Here is a 20,959-nt window from a genome sequence, read left to right on the forward strand (position 1 = left end):
CCTCCCATTATTAGGGTCTCCACGCCATATCAGCAGGCTATGGCTTCCCCTTGGGCATAAATGTTTTATTGTCACCTTAGGGCTCTCAGGCGGGGGGGGGGGCTGTTGCATGTCACAGTTGGAGGGAAGTGCCTGACATTTCACACTTTGGGAAACTGAGGCCCATGGGCGGTCAGAGAATGTCCTAAAGGCACACCGAGTCAATAGCAGAGCTGGGACCACCCCTCAGTGCTCCCTCTGGCCTCCTCATCCACCCTCCAGCTGTCCTTCCATGGCTGGGGTGGGGTGCAAGTGGGGTCCTTCATAAGCTGCCCTTGGGGCCTTCCCAGATGGGTGTTTTGTCTAGAAGGAAATGCTACCCTCATATCCCCTCATAATTGCCTCCATCATAATAATGTTCCCACCTCCCCATTAGAGATCTACTGCCCTTTCTACAATTCACAGTCATATTTGGGTGGTCAGCACCACACCAGGACTGTGCTACCACACCTGTCCCTCAGGAGTCCACTTCCAGTCACTTTCTTACAGCACAAGGTTCCTCTGCCTGCCTCCCGGTTCAGGCTGGGTCCATCAATGAGTGAACTCCAGCCCTGCAGGTCCAGACCCTGCACAACCTTCCTCTTGCGGCTCCTCCTGCCATCCCACCCCCACCCCTACTCGCCTAAGTTCAGACCAGGACTCCATCTTCTGTTGCGTTCTTCCTTCGGGGTCATTTGCCACTTGCAGGGCTGCGCGCTCTGTCTTGCAAACCTCTTCTCAGTCACCCTTACCCGTTCAGTCCTTGGCGGGTTCCTTCAGCCTGGCAGTCAGCGGACAAGGGCCCAATCCCAAAGCCAGTCTCTGGGTGTGTCCCCATCCACCCTCCCATGACCTCATCTCCCCGGGGCCGGAGGGCGGGGAAAGAGGCGCACACAGCAGAACCATCATTTCCCCCGCCCCACCCCGCTCCGCAGGCCCGGGGACCGAAAGAGGGCGGGGCCGGGCAGAGGGCGCTCGCACCGCGCCGGCGCGCCCTCAGTTGGAAAGAAAGTCGATGGACGCGCGCACTGAGCGATTGGTGCTGACGTCGACGGCGGTGACCTTAATTTCGGTGTCGCCAAACTGCATGGCGGCGCGGATCTCGCGGCGGCCGGGAGGCGCGCCGGCGGTGTCCTGGCCGCAGTCGGCGGGCTCAAGCTCGAGGCTGAGCGCGCCGCATTTGCGCACGCCGGGGTCGGTGATGAAGCGCGCATCCTCGGTCGCGCAGCAGTACAGGTTGATGAGCACGCGCCGCTGGCCCGGACGCGCCGGGCAGTAGCTGCGCCGCACCTCCTCGCCCAGGGCCACCGACTGCTCGGCGGCCACGAAGCGTTCGAAGACGTCGGTGCACCAGCGGCGGCCGTCGCGAACCAGTAGCTTCTCGGGCGGGTGGCGCCCAGGCACAAAGCGGTTGAGCACGCCCACGCCATAGGTGAGCGGCGAGCGGCGGACCCGCACCACGCCCGGCGCCTGCCCGAACAGCACCGCGCCTTTGAGGATGGTGAGGCCCACGTCGTGCGGGACCACGACACGCAGACCGCGGGCGCCCAGCGCCGCCTGCACCGCGTGCTGCAGCACTGCTGACTCGGCGAAGCCGCCCACCAGGAACAGCAGCTTCACACCCTGCACCTCCGGCCGTGCCAGCAGCGCCTCTGCGGTACAGGACGGGAGACGCGGGTGAAGGGGGCGGAGGAGAAGGCGGGGGGGAGAGAGAGTCACTGAGGCCACCACTAGGCGGCCACCGGCGCCTCCCCTCCCTAGCCCGTACCCGCCTGGCAACTAGAGAGTAGCCATTTGAGCACTTTCTTTGAGAGCTCCCGCGAGTCCTCGAGGGCTTTGCCTCCCCAACACTCACGCTCCCCACTTCTCTCCCACCACGACGTGGAGAACAAGAGATAAGGATATGCATTTACACGTATTAAACACCTAGACGTTGTGTGCAAGACATTATGCTCACTGTAGATACTTCAGCTCATTTTATCCCTGTGATAACGTTTTGGGAACCCAATACTATCACCCCAGTTTATAAATGGGGAAACTGAGGCACCAGAGGTTTTTTGCCTTGGCAAGACTACATATCAACCCCCTAGCTCTTAATCACCACTCTTAATCATCACTTCATCCTCCAGGTGTTCTAGATGATTCTAGGTCTCATCCCAGTGTATGGATGTGTGGAGATTTCTAGGCACTGATTGGTGGTGGGGAGGGGGGTAATTATTCCGCATTTGTTTTATGTGGGGGCGGGTGGAGGACCGAGTTCAGGTGCTCACCTATGTGCTGGATGATCCCGCTGACTGTGGGCTGAAAGAGCTCGTTCATGGCTTCACAAGACATTCGGAGCATCCCCTGTGAGGACCACTTCACGAAGTTCACGCTGTTGGTGGTGAAAGGGGCACAGACCTATCGGTCAGGGCCCAGCTGCTTGCCCCAGTTTGGGGTCCGTGGTTCTTATTCTCTACCTCTGCCACCAGGCAGAAGTGCCTGGGCACCGACTGCACGTGGTGTCTAGAGGACTGGACCTGCTGGATGTTAGCCCTTAACCCCACCCTACTCAGTCAGGATTTAGTTGCCAGCCTGCTCCAGGTTCCGGGTACGAGGTCCTGGGAGAGGCCTCCCCTTGCTTTGGTGCAGGGAAGCCAAGGAGCATGGGCCGGCAGCGCCGGGGGTGCGGGTGTAGAGAAGGCTGGGAGGAGACCAGTCATTGCCGCCTCCCGGCCATGATTCTCTCTCTTGCCCCAGTTCGGGCTGCAGATTCCGTGGGTGGAGCCTGCTGGGCTGGGGCACTCACTCGCTGCTCCCCACCGCCCCACCCCGACACCCTGCTGGCTTGGTGTATATGTGGGATGAATCAGGCAGACCCCCCACCGTTCCTTGGGGCCCGGGACCCTCCCGTGCACAGTCATTTACGGGTCGGCAAACCCTGCCTGAGCCCGCGGGCCCGGGACCCACCTGCTCCTGCGCAGAGCGGTCTCCACGTTGTGGCCCCGCTGCTTGCGGTAGAAGTCAATGAAGGAGAAGGGCAGCGAGATGTTGAGCGCCCCTGCACGGTGCGGGCCAGCAGTGCGCTTGCGAGCCTCGAAGGCGATGGTCAGATCTACCCAGGCTGCCGGCCGTTGCCTTTTGAAGGTGGCGATGAAGTCCTCACCGAAGATGCGGCACAGCAGCTGCTCGAAGGCCAGGTCCACGCCCACCGCGCCATAAGGGCCCCCTGGGGTGGAGCAGGGGGCGGAGGGGGCGTCAGCGCTCACCCAGCTGCCAGGGGGCAGTGGCGGGGCCGGGGCCCGGGCCGCGCTGGGTACCGGGATGCCGCCTGGCTACTCACCAGATGCCTTGTAGAGCTCCTTGAGGGTGCCATGGGGCTGCTCCAGCTGGTGCACCGTCAGGTCCACGGTGCCTCCGCCGCAGTCAGCCACCACGTAGCGGTCTCCTGTGGCGGTGAGCGTGGGCACACACTCGTGGGCGGCCTCGCACCCTCAGCCCTGCGCCCCCTCCAGCCCCGCCCAGCCTCCAGCCCTGACCCGGGTCCCAAGGCCTGTCTGCAGGGTCGGGGGAGGGACGTGAGGGGCTTCAGGTGCTTGAACCTCAGACCACCACATATGGGCGCAGGGTGTGGGGGAGAAATGGTTCCAGAGGCTCTGCAACTCCACCCGAGCGTCCGCGGAGAATCCCCTGGAGGAGTGGGAGTTAGGGGCGCCGCTGTGAGTGGGGTGGGGGTGCGGGTGACTGTGAGGGGACGGCCAGGTTAGGTACAGCGGATGGAGGAGGAAGAGACGGGCTTTGCAAACATGCCCTTCCCCCCATCAGTATATGGTGCCCGGTAGGGGCCAAGGATAACTCTCCATCCCCCTTTCCCCCTACCTGCTTGCATCTCTGCCCACAGTTCTCCTACACCCGACTCCACCAGGAACGTGCGGCTGTGGCGGTACCTTCGCAGCTGCTCCCGAGCTGGGGGGTCAGGAGACAGCAGGGAGTGAGATTAGAAGGAGGTGCTCCAGCTATGGCGTTCAACTCCCATCCTCCTGCCCAGGCCCTCCATGAGCACTGGGAGCAACCAGTGCTCCTGAAACTCCAACCTGCTCCTGACTGGGAGAGGGCAGTCCTGAACCCCAAACTCCCACCCTGTATCCAACAGCTGAGGGGGGAAGTATTTATGGACACAGGGCCTTCCTTTAACCCAGGAGGTCTCAGGTCATGGCAAAATCAGGGTTAGAGGGTTTGGAGGAGTGGAGGCAGTAGGTGTCCTTGGAGTCTCAGAGGGGACTCAGGACTTAGGGCTTCTCCCTGCCCTGGGAGATGGCATTTGGGAGGATGACCATAGCTGTCCTTGGCCTCGGTGCCTGGTCCTGGCAGCAGGAGCTTGGGGCTGATGTGTGTCAGGGAGGATGATGGGAGTGAAGGGGACAGCTGATGCAGTGGGTTGACTTCTTCCTTTGTCAGTACCCCAGCAATTTCCTCCTGGGGTAGGCTGTGTCTCCCCTGACCCTCAGACTCAGGGCTGGGCAGAGTCCTGCCCTCCTCAGACCTTGCTCCCCTAGGGCCAGGTGAAATCTCCACCCTGAGATTGGGTTCCCCCAGGTAGGACATGTCCCACCCTGAGAGAGGTTGCCCTTGGGCAGGGCTGTGTCTCCCTCCCTCAGACGGGCTCCACCAGGCATGTTTCTGCCTGCTCAAATTGGGCTTCTCCGGGGTGGGGACCCCCTCCCCTTCATACTAGACATGGCTGAGCTTCTGGCTTCAGTAACCCTCTGACCCTCCAAGGGTGGGTGGTGTCCCTGGGGGCAGCTCACCCTGACGGAAGCTGGAGTCAATGGAGCGGCGCTCACCCAGGCGCCCACCACCTGGGGCCCGGCTACTCAGATCCAGGAGCTGGTGCAGGCGCAGCTTGCGGCAGTATACCGAGGCAGCCTCAGGCTCCAGGGCGATGAGTAGCTGCTCTGCATTCTCTCGGGACACTAGTCCAGCCTGGGGATGGGTGGTGGGCAGGGTCAGGCGGCACTGTGGGCTGTCACACCTAAGATGGCACCGAGAGGTGGGGAACCGCGGGCCTGTGGGGGCTCCCACCTCCTCCTCCATCACACCCCACCCATGTTAGGCTTCTCAGGCCCCTCTGTGCTGCACAAATTTGGAGCTGCCTCATAGCCACGCTGTGACCAGGCTGGGGAGGGAATAGCCCTGGACAAAGATGGGGAAGAAGTTGCCCAGCAGGAAAAGGCTCTAGACAGAATGCAGACCTAGAACCCCTGGGATGTGTCCCCTCAAACTTCCCAAGATAGCGGGGCTGCAGCAAGGTTCCCCTTCACAGGTGCAAGTGGCCAGCTGAGCGCTGGCTGGGGGTGCTGGCAGAGACTCTAGCACAATGTGGGGGGTGTGGTGGCTCAGAGGAGATGGTGGGGAGCCCTTTTAGCTCACTGAACCCTGTTTCTCCACCAGGCTGGTGTCAGACGGTAGCCATAGGCCACCCCATTCCCAGGAGAACTTTGTTCCCAGGGAATCTGATACAGCGGAAGGAAGCTGAAATTCCAGGCAACAAGACAGGCCAGTTGGGTGGAGAAAAATACTTGAGATCTGGAGTTACTTCCTTCATCAGGGCAGGGGATCCCTGTGGGAAGTACGTCATGGTTTTGTAGAGTTCCCCAGATTCTGACCAGATAGGGAAGAGGGATAAGGATGTGAATGGAGACTTTCTACCCAGGGCCAGACTTTCCTGAGCGGCCAGGGAACAGCGTGAGAGGAAAGGGGGTGGGGAAATAGGCAAGGGGATGCTGGGGGAGCAGGTGTTTGTTCTGGCTGGGGACAGCCTTGCTTCTGTTCTGATCCTTGCACAGGTATGTCCACTGTGCTCAGAGTTAGCTCCTTCCAGTGAAAAGGGTAGCCATCTACAGACCTGACCCTGGGTCATGCCTGGCCCATAGGTATGGGAGGATTGGGGGCCCCTCCAGGGTGTCTACAGGCAGGCTTGAGATCCCTTTCGGACAGCCTAGGGTCTGTATCCAAGGCTCCAGGGTTAGGACCAAGCAATGAGTCTTGAGGCTATACCCTCTCTGTCTCCAATGGAGCCCCCAACTCCTTGCTCTAGACCTTTGAGCATCTCAGTGGTAGGAAGACCTGTATGCACTGGCCAGAATCGCCTCCCTTTATACTTTCATAGTCCTATTTCCCCTGCTCAAGAACCAACAAAGGTGGGCGGTGGTGGGGGTGTCCCGGAAAATACTGATGCCAAGTGAAGTGAATGTTTTAGGTGCCCTGCCTGCCACTGTGAGTGTTGGCTGCTATTGGCTCACAGCTGCTACCTCCTCTGGATAACGGCCCTCAGCTGAATGGGAATGGCCTCACTTGGAGAGGTATCCCTCCCATTCCCCCAGAACCAGTGACAGACCGATACGGATGTGCAAGAAGCTGGCCCCAGCTCTGTGCTACAGTTCTCCCTCTGCAGCTCCCCATGGGATCTAGCTGAGGCTAAACCTGAGGCTACACTCTAGCCAAGACCACATCCTTCATAGCTCCTTCTCCTGTCCCGCCTCCCTCCCTTGCCTTTCTCCTGACAACCCTTCTTCAATAGACCTCAAGTATAAGACTCTCCATCTTGGGCTCTGCTTCTAGGACACCTGACTTAAGGCACTGTCTACACTAGCCTGGGCTGTACCTCTTGTCCCTCTGTCCCCTGTTCCTGCAGGCCCACTCCCTCTCCTGGGGGGAGCAACCCTACAAACTCCCAGCAGGAGCAGGCTGAAGGTCTTTCCACAATGACTCTGTGGTCTCAAGGGTGGTGGGGTGCATGCAGGCACGGGGGCAGGCCCGGGCCTTCCTCAGCAGTGTTCTTTGACCCGTCTGCACATCCTCACCAGGTAGGCAGCTTCCCGCATGAACTGCTTGGCCGGCTGTTTCCAGATGGCAGGCACCGTCAACACCCAGCGCACAGTGTCCTTTTCTGGCAGTGATGGGCTCTGCTCCCTCAGCTCCTGGTGCAGGAGGGGGCAGTCAGAGAAAAGCTGGCTTGGAGGGAGGGTGGTCTTCAGCCCTCCGCGGAGCTGGAGGTACTAATCAAACCACAGGAAGGACTTCCCAGCAGAGTTGGAAGAATCAGCCCCCCTCCCATCAGTATGGCTTGGTGCAGGCTCTACCAGATAAAAAGGGAGGAGGGTACTGGAGAAGATGACCTCTGACTCCCGGCGGTGGCTACCCATCCAATGTCGGGGACGGAATCGGGGAGCGGTTTCGGATGAGGGGACAAGAGGGGGTCCCTGCGACAGTCGGCAGAGGTGGGGTCGCAGCGCACCTGAAGGGCGTGCTCCCTGAAGAAGCGCAGGGCATGGGCGAACACCTCCAGGGCGGGCATCGTCTTTCCATTTACTGCCTCTAGCTGGGTCTTCAAGGTGAGATCCTGGCAGGGACACAGGGCGGCTCTGCAGGAGGCCTCAGCTCGGCACTCATTTCCTGACGACCTCGCTCTTAAAATCGCCCCGTTTCCTGGAGCTTCCCCACCTCTTTAACACCATCCCACTCTAGCCCCAATCTGACATTAGCTCTGTCCCAGCCCCTCTCCTTAGTCCCACCCCTCCCGCAACCCCAGCTTCACTATTAGTCCCACCCACATTAGCCCCACCTCCACTTGTCTCATTTCTGAGCTCCGCCCACACTGGAGTCCGACGTCTCCCTTTAGCTCTGCCCTCTCTCAGCCACGACTCCAACGGGTCGGTCCTCACGCGTTTTGGTTTTGCCCCAGCCCCCCATTAGTCCTGCCCTTTTCAATGCTGGCGCCGCCTCCCTGTCTGGAGCCCTGTGACTCACCGTGGCACTGTGGATCTTCATCTTGAACTTCTCGAAGTAGAGCCAGTCCCGCGCCTCTTCCGGGTCCAGGTCATGGTAGTAATCGCGAGCGGTGTAGCCAAAGCTGTGGAAGGCGCCCTCCGGGGTCAGCAGCAGGCAGGTCGGGGTCTTCTGGTGGGCCACGCCCGGGTCTCCGCCCTCCCATTTCCTGCGGAGGCACAGGGTCGTCCGTCAGTGCGACCCTACTTGGGTGGGAATCCAGGCAGAGGGAACAGCATGTGCAAAAACTTACAGATGTGAAAGAGCAGGGAGAACTAGCTATGGGTCGGTTGGATAGGCAGCAGGAGAAAATACAAGAATGCTAAGGTGCGATCATGAAGAGCACAGAAGGCCATTCAGAATTCTGTCTTCGTGGATTTTAAGTAGCAAAGAGGTATGACCACATTTGCCTTTAGAAATAAAGGTCACTGGCTCCCATGGAGCAACAGAATGGAGGAAAGAGAGCATGGAGAAAGGAAACCAAGGAGGAGTATATTGCAGCCATCCAGGTGAGAGAAGGTCGGGTCTAGAGATGTTAGGGACACATCTAGAGATGTTAGGGGCTTGGTGTCTGGTGGGAAGAGAGGGCTTAGGAGGACGCCGGGATGTCCCCCAGTTATTTCCTGTGACTTTCACCTCCACAGGACAGAGATAGTGTTCCTGGATGTGTCCTTAGCCCCAGCATGGCCTCAGCCGTGTGTGTTGATGAGCAAGACATCTGGGATGTCCTACAGCTCCTAGAGGGCCGTAAGTGCCTGGAGCCTTTGGGGTTTCCTGTGATGCAGAAGGAAGGACAGTCCAATCTCACGAAGCTCAAGTCCCATGTATTTTGGGAGCAGTTACCTGTCCGTCTGTCTCTCCATTCAATCTTCCGTCCAGTCTCCAGGCCTGGAGAAGCCCCTCTTACCTCCCATCCCAGTGTGGGTTGAGAGCTTTGAGGTCTCCTATAGCTTTACCTACTGCCTGCCAACCCTCTAGGACACATTCAGAGGACTGGGGTCTTGAGGTCCCAAGGGGAGTGTTCACACAAAACCCACCAACATCTGAATGAATTTTTGAAACATGTCTTTCATAACAACTGTGTGACTTGTCAACTCAACCCTTAGAACTTTCATTTTCTTGTTTTTTATTTGAGATGTTGGACCTAGGAATCACCTCTAGGAATCTACCCCATAGAGATTGCAGCACAAGTTTTCATAGAAGGATATTACTGCTGCATTTTTGTAATAGTGAAAAATGAGAGGAGGGGAAAAACCCCTAAAACTGTCAATAGGGGAATGGATAAATTATGACACATCTGTACTATGGAATACTAGGCAACCGTTCAAAGAAACTGGTAGCTTTGTATGTACTAACATGAAATATCTACAAAATAGTGTTGAAGCTTTAAAACAAAGCAAGCTGTATATCTCACTTTTACTTAAAAAACACATATATGTTTGTATATGTGTGTGTTTGTCTACAAGCTTGGAAAAATATTTGTGGACTGGGCATGGTGGCTCACGCCTGTAATTCCAGCATTTTGGGATGCTAAAGTGGGAGGATCACTTGAGGCCAGGAATTCAAGACCAGCCCTGGCAACACAGTGAGACCCTGTCTCTCCAAAAAAATTTTTAAAAAATTAGCCAGGTGTGGTGGTGCTGCCTGTAGTCCTAGCTACTCAGGAGGCTGAGGTGGGAGGCTTGCTTGAGCCCAGGAGTTTGAGGCTGCAGTGAGCTATGATCACACCACTGCACTTGTGGTGTGATCACTGCACACAGCTTTTGTGACAGAGCAAGACCCTGTCTCTCAAAAAAAAAGAAAGAAAGAAAGAAAGAAAGAAAATAAAAAAGGCCGTGTGTGGTAGCTCATGTCTGTGAGGCACTCTGGGAGGCCAAGGCGGGCGGATCACCTGAGGTCAGGAATTTGAGACCAGCCTGGCCAACATAGTGAAACCCTGTCTCTACTAAAAATAAAAAAAATTAGCCAGGCATGGTGGCGCATGCCTGTAGTCCCAGCTACTTGGGAGGCTGAGGCAGGAGAATTACTTGAACCCAGGAGGTGGAGGTTGCAGTAAGCTGAGATTGCACCATTGCACTCCAGCTTGGGCGACAGAGTGAGATTCCATCTCAAACAAAAAGGAAAAGAAAAAAGATTTGCATATTTTATTGTAAGTTATATCTCAAAAAAATTCAAAATTAAAAACAAAGTCTTACTTTTCTTTCAGAGGGCTGGGAGCTGCTCCAGTTGAGGCCAGGGACCCAGGCCTGGGGCCCATCCTCCAACCTTTTGCCCCAGTGGGGAGCCCCAGACTAGGGGTGGCAGGGCCTCTGAGGAGACCCCCATGTCTCAGTGACAGTACTTTTGGGAGCAAGCTCATCCCTGGGTATGAGGAACTCCCCACCCACCCCACCTCACTCTCCCAGCCCAGCCACCCTCACCTCATCATGTGGATGGCCTCAGGATCACTGGCAAAGCTGAAAGCATAGCCACTAGATGTGGTGCCAAAGTCAATGGCCACCACCACGGAGAAGGAGGCCTGCTGGGGGGCTCGGGCCTCGGGCTTCTGCAAGTGCAAGACCTAGAATTAGCAAGCAGCCAGCAGGGACACCCCCACCCCCCAACCCCCAACACTTCCTCTGCATGGGGAAGACACTCCCCTCCACTGACTGGTCCAGACCAGCCCTGGACCTGGCCCACCCCACCTGCCCACCTTCTCAGGCTCCTCTGCCCTCCCAGGCTCCAGGCTGAGCCTTGGACATGTCTCTCAGGTAGCCCCAGGCAGGGTTGGTTTCAAGCTCCTGCTTTCCTGCTTCCAGCCTCTGCCCACCCTCCCCCAGACTGCCTTAGCCCCACCCCCACCTCACACCATCTTCATAGGCAGCCACTAGTCTGGGCCCAGCTGGGAGCAATTTTGCTCCTCCAGGCAGTTTTACAGCACATGGACCAGTGCATATATTTTACCCTCTTGCTCCTTATGGCCACAGTGACACAAACCAGACTAATTTTATGGCAGAGAGAAGAGAGCACGTGCATGTCTCCAGAGAAATGTGTGCCTTCTCCTGTGCCAGGGCTGGACTCCCTGAGAATAAGGGGGTCCCTAAGCTGGCTCACCAGGGCAAGGTCATCCAGATGGGGTGACCCAGGGAGCTTGGGGGTGGGGAGGTGGTGTCCTGGATACTTCAAGCTAGTAGTTTCCTTTTTATTTGAGACCGGGTCTCACTCTGTCACCCAGGCTGGAATGCAGTGGTGCGATCTTGGCTAACTGCAATCTCCGCTTCCCGGGTTCAAGCAATTCTCCACCCTTAGCCTCCTGAGTAGCTGGGATTACAGGTGTGCACCACTACGCCCAGCTAATTTTCGTATTTTTTTGTAGAGATGGGGTTTCGTTACGTTGGCCAGGCTATTCTTGAACTCCTGAGCTCAAAGTAATTTGCCCACCTCGGACTCCCAAAGTGTTGGGATTACAGGTGTGAGCCACCATGGCCAGCCCGAGCTAATAGTTTCCAGACTATTTTTTTTAGCAACATGTCTCCTCTCCTTCAGATATGACTTGGATTAAGGTGGACTGTGGTCAACAGGAGGCCCAGTGCTCTGGGGACCTAGAAAAGCCACATGCTCAGAGGAACACTTGCCTCAGCCAGGCCAGCTTCAATGGCTATGGGTGCCTCCTGTGTTGGGGGGGTTGGGAGTTAGTTACATGGGGCTCACCTTCTCAGTAGAATTGTTACCTTTATAGTCCAGGGCCACCCAAGGCCAGTCCTTCTGGGGGTCACGTGACTGGAGTGTATGGGGACAAGAGGCATGGTGGTATCCCCATCCCCTCCTCCTTCCTAGCCCAGGCCCTGTCATGACATTGCCAGGCACGATCCCGTCCACACCACCCAGGCTACCCACCACCTGATCCCTGCTCCAGGCTTACTGGAGACTGCGAGGGTGTGAGGGGGGCAATGCCGCAGCTTTCCTGGGTCCTTGGGGAGCCGGGTGGGCTAGGCACTGGGGACCGCTCCGGGCTGGAGCCTGCAGAGAAGAGAGGGCAGTTCATCCTGGCACAAGCAGGGTAGGGATGGCAGCGGACCCCAAGCCAGGCACCCAGAGGTTCTCCATCAGTCCTTGCTGGGCTAAGGCAAGGGGCTGCCTGCTGGGGAGGACTGGGGGGTGTAGGAAAGACACGCATGACGTAGGGGCAGGAGCTGAGGGTCTGCTATCAGAAGCAACATTTCCCTAGCGGGTGACCCATGCTTTCCCTGGGGACTCACTGTCTCCCCACTAGGGCCCCTCGGAAACGCAGTGCGGGAGGGGAGAGAGACAGAAAAGCATTGTGTGGCAGGGAGACTCAGTCCAGAGACGGAAGGGCAGGGAGATAGGGCAGGTGAGCTCCTGGGAGGGAGTGGAGGAGAGAGAAGCCCTTCTCCTTCAAAAGGTGGGGCTACAGACCTAACTGGCTAGGAGGTGGGGTTGCTCCCCTCCACCCTAAAGTTGGACCACGTGGTTCTAATCAGGACTTGAGGGAACTCCACAGCTCCCATGCCCACAAGGGCCACAGACAGGCCCAGCTGGCTGCTTGGGGAGGATCCAGGAGGGGAAGCATCTCCTCCCACACTCATAAAGACAGCCCAGTCCTAAACGGGGGGTGTCCACAACATTAGGAAGTCTGATTCCCATCCCCCACCCACACATATACACACACCCTGAGCCAGCATTTCAGGGCAGGAGGCCCCATCAAGACCCTCTTGCAGGCCTGGGACTGAGCTGGACCTTTGGTGGGAGGGAGTGGAGTAGCCCTGGAGGACAGCCCCAGGCCTGGCTCCAAGGATCAGGCGGCTCATGGGGCAGGAGGGCCTGCCTGGCTGGACCCCCACAGGTGTGGGCCAGTAGCTGCCACCACCACACTGGGCATTGCTAAGGGGCATGTGAGGAGTACTGGGGCAGCCTTGAGATCCATGGACAGGCCAGGGAGGCTGGCTAGGGAGGGAGAGTGAGATCTGGTAGGAAGCTCCATGGACAAATCAGGCAGGCCCTGTTCTCCCTCAGCCACAGTCCCGCCATGTGCTGCCAGGCAGGTCTCCACTCTCCCTGGCCTTGGGGGTAACCTGGGAACATAGGTGAAGGGCCAGACATGAGGGGGACTCTGGGAAGCACCTGGACAGGGCCAGAGTCTGAGGTGCTGGAGGGGCAGGGACAAAGTGGCCACATTCCAAGGGCTGTCTCTCCTCAGGCAGCCAGGGCAGGCTCTGGCTCTGCCACCAGCTGCAGCCTGAGAGGCCAAGTTGCTGTGGCTCGAGCTTGGGAAGGGAGGCAGGAAGGAAGGGCCCAGCCCACCAGGTCTTTGTGAATGGACTTCCTGAGGAGTGTCCCTCTTGCCTCCGGCCTCCCACCCCTGCAGAGAACCCAAGCCTGCTCCCAGACCAGGCTATGGGCAGATGCACATGCACACACAGAAGTCTCTGCATGCATGCCCACCTGCAGACTATACTCCCATAAACAGATCCTGTGCACAGAGACCTGCCCACAGAGACACACACTCACTGATGCACTCACACGGGGTCCTGTGCACACAGCCTGAACAAAACACATGGACATGCAAACACTCCTGTGCACACAGACCCTCCATGCACACATAGAATTCTCTGTATGTGTGCCCACTTGCAGACTATACTCCCATACACAGGTTCTGTGCACAGAGACCTGCCCACAGAGACACACACTCACTGACACACTCACACAGGGTCCTGTGGACGGAGCCTGAACAAAACACATGTACATGCATACACTCCTGTGTGCACAGACCCTCCTGGCACACACACATGCACTCAGCCCACACTCATATATACATGGAGGTCCTGTGAATAGACAAGTCCTGTGTGCACACATACTCACACATACTAACATACACAAACCTCTGCACACAGACCCTCCCTGCACACACGGGAGGGTCCAGTAAGCACAGACCTGCCCTGCACACATGCACACACACACTCACTCACAGAAGGGCTGTTGGGAAGCTCTGCGGGAGAGGTACATTGGACAACCTGTAGGTGGGTCTCAGTGCCTGCTGGGGTGAATGGGTGGTGGGGCAGGGCAGAGTGGTGGGGGTTCTTACCGATGTACAGCCCCTGCAGGCCCATCTCCGGGACAGCCAACATCCTTGCAGGCCCTGTAGCTGTCAACAGGAACAGACAAGCAGAGTGGGATTTATTTGTCCCTTTGTTCCCTCACTGAATGCTTATTTATTTTATTTGTTTACTTTTGGCTTGAGTCCTTTGAAGCAAATCCCAGCCATCATGCTGTCTCACCTATGAACTCTTTAATACATCTCTCCAACAGATAAAGACGCTTTCAACAACATCATTGAAACACCATTCTCATGTCCAGTGAAATTAACAGTAATTCCTTACATCTCATCTAAAGTCCCACAGTTCCCAGCTTGTCTCAAAAAATGGCTTTACTTTCTTGGAATCAGGATCCTCCTAAATGTTTTCTGGTGCCTGCTCTGTGCCAGGTGCTGGGAGATATCAGTGACCCAGAGAGACACTGTCCCTGCCCTAGAAACCAACAGTCTGATGGAGATGATAATTAGGCAAGTGATTTTGAAATGACAAGGGTTGCTGAGTCCTGGGAAGGTCAAAGCTGGATAATGTGGGATGGGAAGGAGACATGGTAAGTCTGGACGGAGGGCTGGGCTGGGCTCTCACCCTGCAGGTAGGGCCTGTGCACCCTATTTCAGATTTGGTTTTATATGAAGGGCAACAGCAAATCTTGAAAGGTTTGAGGTGGCAGGCTGGGGTGGGGGCATGACTCAATTTGTCTTTTCTTTTCTCTGAGACAGAGTCTTACTCTGTTACCCAGGCTAGAATGCAGTGGTGTGATCTTGACTCACTGCAACCTCTGCCTCCCAGGTTCAAGCCATTCTCCTACCTCAGCCTCCTCAGTAGTTGGGATTACAGCTGCATGCCATGCCCAGCTAATTTTTGTATTTGTAATAGAGACGGGGTTTCACCATGTTGGCCAGGCTGGTCTCGAACTCCTGACCTCAGGTGATCTGCCCACCTCGGCCTCCCAAAGTGCTGGGATTACAGTCGTGAGCCACCATACCTGGCCTTCTTTTTTTATTTGTTTGTTTTGAGATAGGATGTCACTCTGTCACGAGGAGAACCTACACTTAAAGGCTGAACAGAGGAACGTGGACTGGCCAAGGAGATTGAGATGCCCCATGGTCTCATGCAGATTGTACCAAGAGATGGGTAAAGCTAGATCTCTGTAAGAGGTCCTCAGATGAGACTGGAAACACCTGTTTTAGTGGCTCAAGGCAGGTAAGCTTAGGTGAGGAGTGAGCAAGAGGTCATATGAGCTAGAACTTCTTTTCTTAAGACGGGGTCTTGTTCTGTTGCCCAGGCTGGAGTGTAGTGATGCAATCATATTGAGCTAGAATTTCTGAGAAGCTTGGCTGAGATCAAGAATGCATGTGAGGGCAGTAGTTGGAGGGTGCTAAAGCTGAAGGGAGGTGAGGAAGAATATTTATTTTCTAAGATGGGAGGGACTCAATCCTGTCTATGAAGTTCTGGGGCCAGGATATAGGCAGGATATTCCAAACCATCAACAGCTTTGTTACTCAAAGTGTGGGCTGAGGACCAGCAGCATTGGTATCCCCTGGGAGCTTGTTAGAAATGCAGAACCTCAGGCCTCATCCTAGACCTGCTGAATCAGAACCTGTATTTTATTTTTATTTATTTATTTATTTTTGAGACAGAGTCTCACTCTGTCCCCCAGGCTGGAGTGCAGTGGCGTAATCTCAGTTCTCAGCTCACTGCAATCTCCACCTCCCAGGTTCAAGCGATTATTCTGCCTCAGCCTCCCAAGTAGCTGGGGCTACAGGCATGCACCACCATGCCCCGCTAATTTTTGTATTTTTAGTAGAGTCAGGGTTTCACCATATTGGCCAGGCTGGTCTCGAACTCCTGGCCTCAGGTGATCCGCCCATTTCAGCCTCCCAAAATGCTGGGATTACAGGCGTAAGCCACCGTGCCTGGCCTATTTTAACAAGATTCCCAGGTGATTCAGGTGCACATTGAAGTTTGAGAAGTGTTGCTCAACAGTGTCTCTCAGCTAGTCTGCAGACCACTGACACTATGTTCTCATTGGTGGGCCTGGCTGCTCCCCTAAACAAATGGGGAGGCTACACAAGGCCAATCCATTCCCTCTCTGTCACCAGCAGCCCGATCAGAAAGTTTTGCTATAGAACACAGGCAGACACAGAGCTGGCTGTGGCATGCCCATACACACATGCACACACCCTTGCTCACACAGTTCACACAAACCAGCCCCACCGTGGACAGACACCTGGACTCCCACACACTCTTGTATGTCCAGGATTCTCCTGCATGGCCAGCACCATGGAGATTTCCAGACACTCTTGCTGTCCTCTGTACCATTGGAGGTACACAGTTGGATGCTCAGGAATCAGAATCAGAAAAAGGATGGGGGCTGGTTGTGGGCACACATATAGCAGCTGGCTATTGCGGAGAAAAGGGAAAGCACAGAGAGGGGAGGGGAGGGGTCTTAGGAGCCAGGGACAGGAGCCCAGCTCAGGGTGATGGAGTGGGATGCTGAGCGGGGTCCCGCCAGCTCATGTGAGCTGTTTATTTCTATCTCTTCCCAATTCTGCATTCAATGACATCACATTGGTAGCTTGAAATCAGTCATGGCTGGGAGTATTTACACCACAGAAATTGGCAAGCACTACAAATCAGGATTTTATCCCTCTACCAGAGCTGATTGGAAAACATTAACCAGCATACTACTGGATCAAGGTCTTGAGGGAGGAGCTGGCAGCCCTATTTGTATGTTGTTCTGATTCTTCAGCAAACACTTATCGAGATTCTTCATGCCAGGCTCTGTGCTTAGCACTGGGGAACCACTTTGCTAAATGAATGAATGGATTTTCTGGACTAAGGCTATTATACCTGGAGGAGAAACAACCTAGAACCACCAGAAAAAAAACTCTAGGCCGGGCGTCATGGCTCACTCCTGTAATCCCAGCACTTTGAGGGGCTGAGGCAGGTGGATCACTTGAGGTCAGGAGTTCGAGACCAGCTTGGCCAACATGGTAAAACCTCGTCTCTATTAAAAATACAACAAATTAGCCGGGCATAGTGGCAGATGTCTGTAATTCCAGCTACTCAGGAGGCTGAGGCAGGAGAATTGCTTGAACTCGGGAGGCAGAGGTTGCAGTGAGCCAAGATCGCGCCATTGCACTCCAGCCTGGGCGACAAGAGCAAGACTCCACCTCAAGAAAAAAAAAAAAACTCTGAGTCCTCATTCTACACTAGATTCCACATCCAAACCATGGGCCTATATTTTTCCCAGCTATCGGAAGCTTGTCCAGTTATCTACTGTCTCTCGTGCGATATGCTGAGTGCCCCTATGCTGGGGTTTCAGGGATGGCAAGAGCCTATTAGGGCACCTGGCATGAGTGCATCATGCCACATCTCTGTGCCTCAGTACCCTTTCTGGTAGAATGGGTGACACAGAGGGCTTATGTTAACAAGTCCAGATATGCAAGGTGTTGATAAAAGCAAGGAGTTGGGCAGATTTGAGCAGTGTTCTTTCCCTTCGTGATGCAGATTCTGAATTTTCTTGTTAGAGATTTTGGTCTCACTGAGAATCGCATTCTAGTCATCATGAGTTCTTTAAGGAAGGAGGTAGGAACTAAATCAATTTGTGTTAAAGGCTGCGTGTGGTGGCTCATGCCTGTAATTCTAGCACTTTGGGAGGTCAAAATGGGTGGATTGCTTGAGCTCAGGAGTTCAAAACCAGCCTGGGCAACATAGCAAAACCTCATCTCTGCAAAAGATACAAATATTAGCCAGGTGTAGTGGTGCATGCCTAGAGTCCCAGCCACTTTGGACGCTGAGGTGGGAGAATTGCTTGAGCCTGGAAGGTTGAGGCTGCAGTGAGCCATGATCACACCACTGCACTCCAGCCTGGGTGACAGAGTGAGACCCTGTCTCAAAAAAATAAAATAAAAATGTGTTAAAGAAGGAGGATCCCATGGATTCCCCAAGAGGTGGAGGTAAGCCAAGAGGTGGCTGACTGCCAAGCAAGCACACACACCCAGAAACACTTAAGGAGAATGCTGACCACAGAACACGGGACAAGCCCAGCTCCCAAAAGCTAGGTCTGGGCAGAGTCCATAGCTGAAAATGAGGGGAGGCTGACCCCCGTTTCAGGGGCCTACTAATTTCAGACTGGTGGTGCCTATGGATTTGAGAGTAATTGAGCGGGACAGTTTGATTTACACAGAAAGGAACTCCATTTCCTGGCTACAAGCACATGCCAAACTCTGGCCCCAGCCTGATCCCTAACCCTGCCCATGGACTGATCCCTAACTCCTGGCTTCATATTGACCTCTAGTCATCAGCTTCGCCCTGACCCCTGGCCCTGACTTCTACCCAATAGGCAGAGCCTATTAGTCACTGGGGACTAGGATAGGGTGTGGCCCAGCAGGAACTCACAACCAGAGACTCCCATCCCAGAGTGCCCCCTGATCTTACAATAGCCTAGGATGAACCCTGCCCCCCACCCCCTGCCCACCCCTGCTCCTTTTTTGAGACAGGGTCTTGCTCTATTGCCCAGACTGGAGTGCAGTGGCACAATCACAGCTCACTGCAGCCTCGGCCACCTGGCCTCAAGCGATCCTCCCACTTCATCCTCCCAAAGTGCTAGGATTACAGGCGTGAGCCACCTTGCAGGGGCCAGACTCTTTGCCTGATAGAGAATCCTCGGGAGGTCTCTTCCTGGGTGGGGTGTTTCAGCTGGGCACTCATGTCCCCAGGAGCACTATGGGAATACAGTGTTCCGGATTTCAGGGCTCCACATGATGCCTATGTAGACAAAGAGCCCACCCAAGTCCTTATAGCTCCCCTCCTGGCTAGGACCCTGCCTCTTCTGCCTGCTGTTCTCTGCTCAGCACCCAGCCAGCCCTGTAATGGAACAGGACTCCGTCAGCGGGCTAAGTGAGGCCACAGGCGTTTCTTCCAAGCCACACACTGGGCCAACCAGGGCCCAAAGCACAGATCAGAAATGGCACCTAAAGGGCTGCCCCACTCTGTTCTGGAGAGGAGCCCTTAAGAAGAAGGGACTGGCCGGGCGCGGTGGCTCAAGCCTGTAATCCCAGCACTTTGGGAGGCCGAGACGGGTGGATCACGAGGTCAGGAGATCGAGACCATCCTGGCTAACACGGTGAAACCCCGTCTCTACTAAAAAAATACAAAAAATTAGCCGGGCGAGATGGCGGGCGCCTGTAGTCCCAGCTACTCGGGAGGCTGAGGCAGGAGAATGGCGTAAACCCGGGAGGCGGAGCTTGCAGTGAGCCGAGATCGCGCCACTGCACTCCAGCCTGGGTGACAGAGCGAGACTCCGTCTCAAAAAAAAAAAAAAAAAAAGAAGAAGGGACCATGGATGGCTGAGTGAGGTGGCTGCCCCATCCTGTGCTGGGGCAGGGAGTGACAGAAATGGCCCCCCATGGCCCCTCCCTGTTCTCATCTTTGCTTTCCATACATCCTGCCGCACCCCCTTGGGTCCTCATCATGGGAGCAGCCAGTTCACAAACAACAGAGCCCCTCCCATGCTCTGCCCACAGCCCCCTATTACCCCTCACTCCTGGGATTCCTGAGCTGCGTCTGCTCTCCGGAGAGTCCCTAGTTTCGTGCTCACTCCCCTCCAGTCTCTCTCATCAACACACGCTAGCCTCACAGACAGGCTCCACTGCCCCAGCGGGAACCTGGACCCACCCCACCTGGACTTCAAGCTTTCCCGGAAGACCAGGTCCTGGCCTCAGACCCTGGCACCTGGGTCTCTCGGTACTCTGCTGCACTTCGGGACCACAGGGCCTGGGACCCCTGAGGCACCCCCAACACACACACATAACCTCAACCCCCAAGTTTCCACCTCAGGCCTAGGCACCAGGTCCCCCAAATTGGCTCCCTGGAGCGGGCCTCAGCTCACACCAGTCCTGCCAGCCTGTAAGACCCAGGAGTTTCTTCAGCCTCAGCCTCTGAGCAGCTGTGCAAGGGACAGGGGAGGGTCCCCTGAAGCCCAGGTGGGAGCCCACGGTCGCTGTCCCAAGTGCCTTCCCGAACCCACAGCCTCGCTGAAGAGAGGGGTTTGCAGATCTGCCCCCACCAGACACCTGGAGTCTGGAGGTTTTTGGTGGGGTCTCAGCCGACAGCCCAGGACGGCAAAGCTCCGCGCCTTTCTCTACTCCGGGCGCCCAGCAGCCCCCGCCCCAGAACTCACCTCGGCCCTCCCTACAGTTCGAGCCCCGGCCAGCCGCCGCGATCCCGGGCCCGCAGCCCGCTAGCCCTGCCTGCTGTGGCGGTCGCAGCCCTCGACGTGCGCCCGGCCCTGCGGCCTCCCGCCTCCTCGCACCGCCCACCCCGCCCGCCCGCCCCCTCCCCCAGGCCGGATGGCCGCGCCGCCTGCGCCGCCGGGTCGGCCCGCGCTCCCGGCCCAGATGTGCGAGGCCGGGGCGGGGCCTGCCTGCGCGGGCCTCCGCCGAGGGGCCCAGCCTGGTCCCGCGTCCAGGGCCCCTCCCTGAGCCCCTCCTGCGCCTCCCCGGCTCCGTGAGCAGCCCAGGGGGTGGGAGAAGGGAGAGGGGGCGGTGGAGGGAGGGGAAGAGGAATTCCAGACCTTCGTCGGCCTCCTGCGGTCCAGCTGCGAAGGGGCTCCCCTGCCCCGCCCCCACAGGCCCACCTTGGGGCTCAGCCTCAGCCCCTTTAGCGAGGGTCCAACAGCTGAGGGGGAAGGGCCCGCCCTAGACCCTTCCACTTCCCTGCCCCAGACTCCTCCAGTCCCTTGACCCAGACCTGTCCAGTCCCTTGACCCAGAACCCTCTCTCCTCCCACCCCCGCTGCCCCTTCAGTTTCCCTAGCCCGGTCCCCAGTGGCCAGAAAAGAGGCAGAATCGCGGATGAGGGCAGGCCCTCAGGTCCCCAGGCTGGGCCTAGCTCTGTCCTTGCTCAAGTTCAGACGACCGAGGCGAGGAGTCTCACTGACTGAGGCCCCATGCCCGGTAAGGGGACCACTCCGCAGAAAGGGGCGCCCAGCCTCTCTTACGAGTCTCACAGCATTTTTTCTTGTCCTAACCGGGACCTTAT

General features: G+C 56.5%; 1 protein-coding gene across 2 annotated transcripts; it reads right to left on the bottom strand.

The window, feature by feature from the left end:
* Window positions 1-44: 44 nt before the first annotated feature.
* HSPA12B (heat shock protein family A (Hsp70) member 12B) lies at window positions 45-20,247 on the bottom strand. Of its 2 annotated transcripts, XM_033185779.1 has the most exons (13): window positions 20,101-20,247; window positions 13,907-13,966; window positions 11,726-11,823; window positions 10,245-10,369; window positions 7,807-7,993; window positions 7,295-7,399; window positions 6,861-6,977; window positions 4,806-4,980; window positions 3,877-3,963; window positions 3,341-3,445; window positions 2,968-3,226; window positions 2,289-2,392; window positions 45-1,670 (listed from the first exon to the last, which is right to left on the bottom strand). In XM_033185779.1, the coding sequence occupies exons 2-13, from the start codon at window positions 13,947-13,949 to the stop codon at window positions 1,015-1,017; spliced, it is 2,061 nt and encodes a 686-aa protein (XP_033041670.1). In that variant the 5' UTR covers window positions 13,950-13,966; window positions 20,101-20,247; the 3' UTR covers window positions 45-1,014. The 2 variants fall into 2 exon arrangements, with proteins under 2 accessions (XP_033041670.1, XP_033041671.1); XM_033185780.1 differs by lacking the exon at window positions 11,726-11,823 and having other exon boundaries at window positions 55-1,670; window positions 20,101-20,210.
* Between the last annotated feature and the right edge of the window lie 712 nt (window positions 20,248-20,959).

Source organism: Trachypithecus francoisi, unplaced genomic scaffold, assembly GCF_009764315.1.
Source record: "Trachypithecus francoisi isolate TF-2019V2 unplaced genomic scaffold, Tfra_2.0 Lachesis_group21, whole genome shotgun sequence".
Taxonomy (NCBI): Eukaryota; Metazoa; Chordata; class Mammalia; order Primates; family Cercopithecidae; genus Trachypithecus; species Trachypithecus francoisi.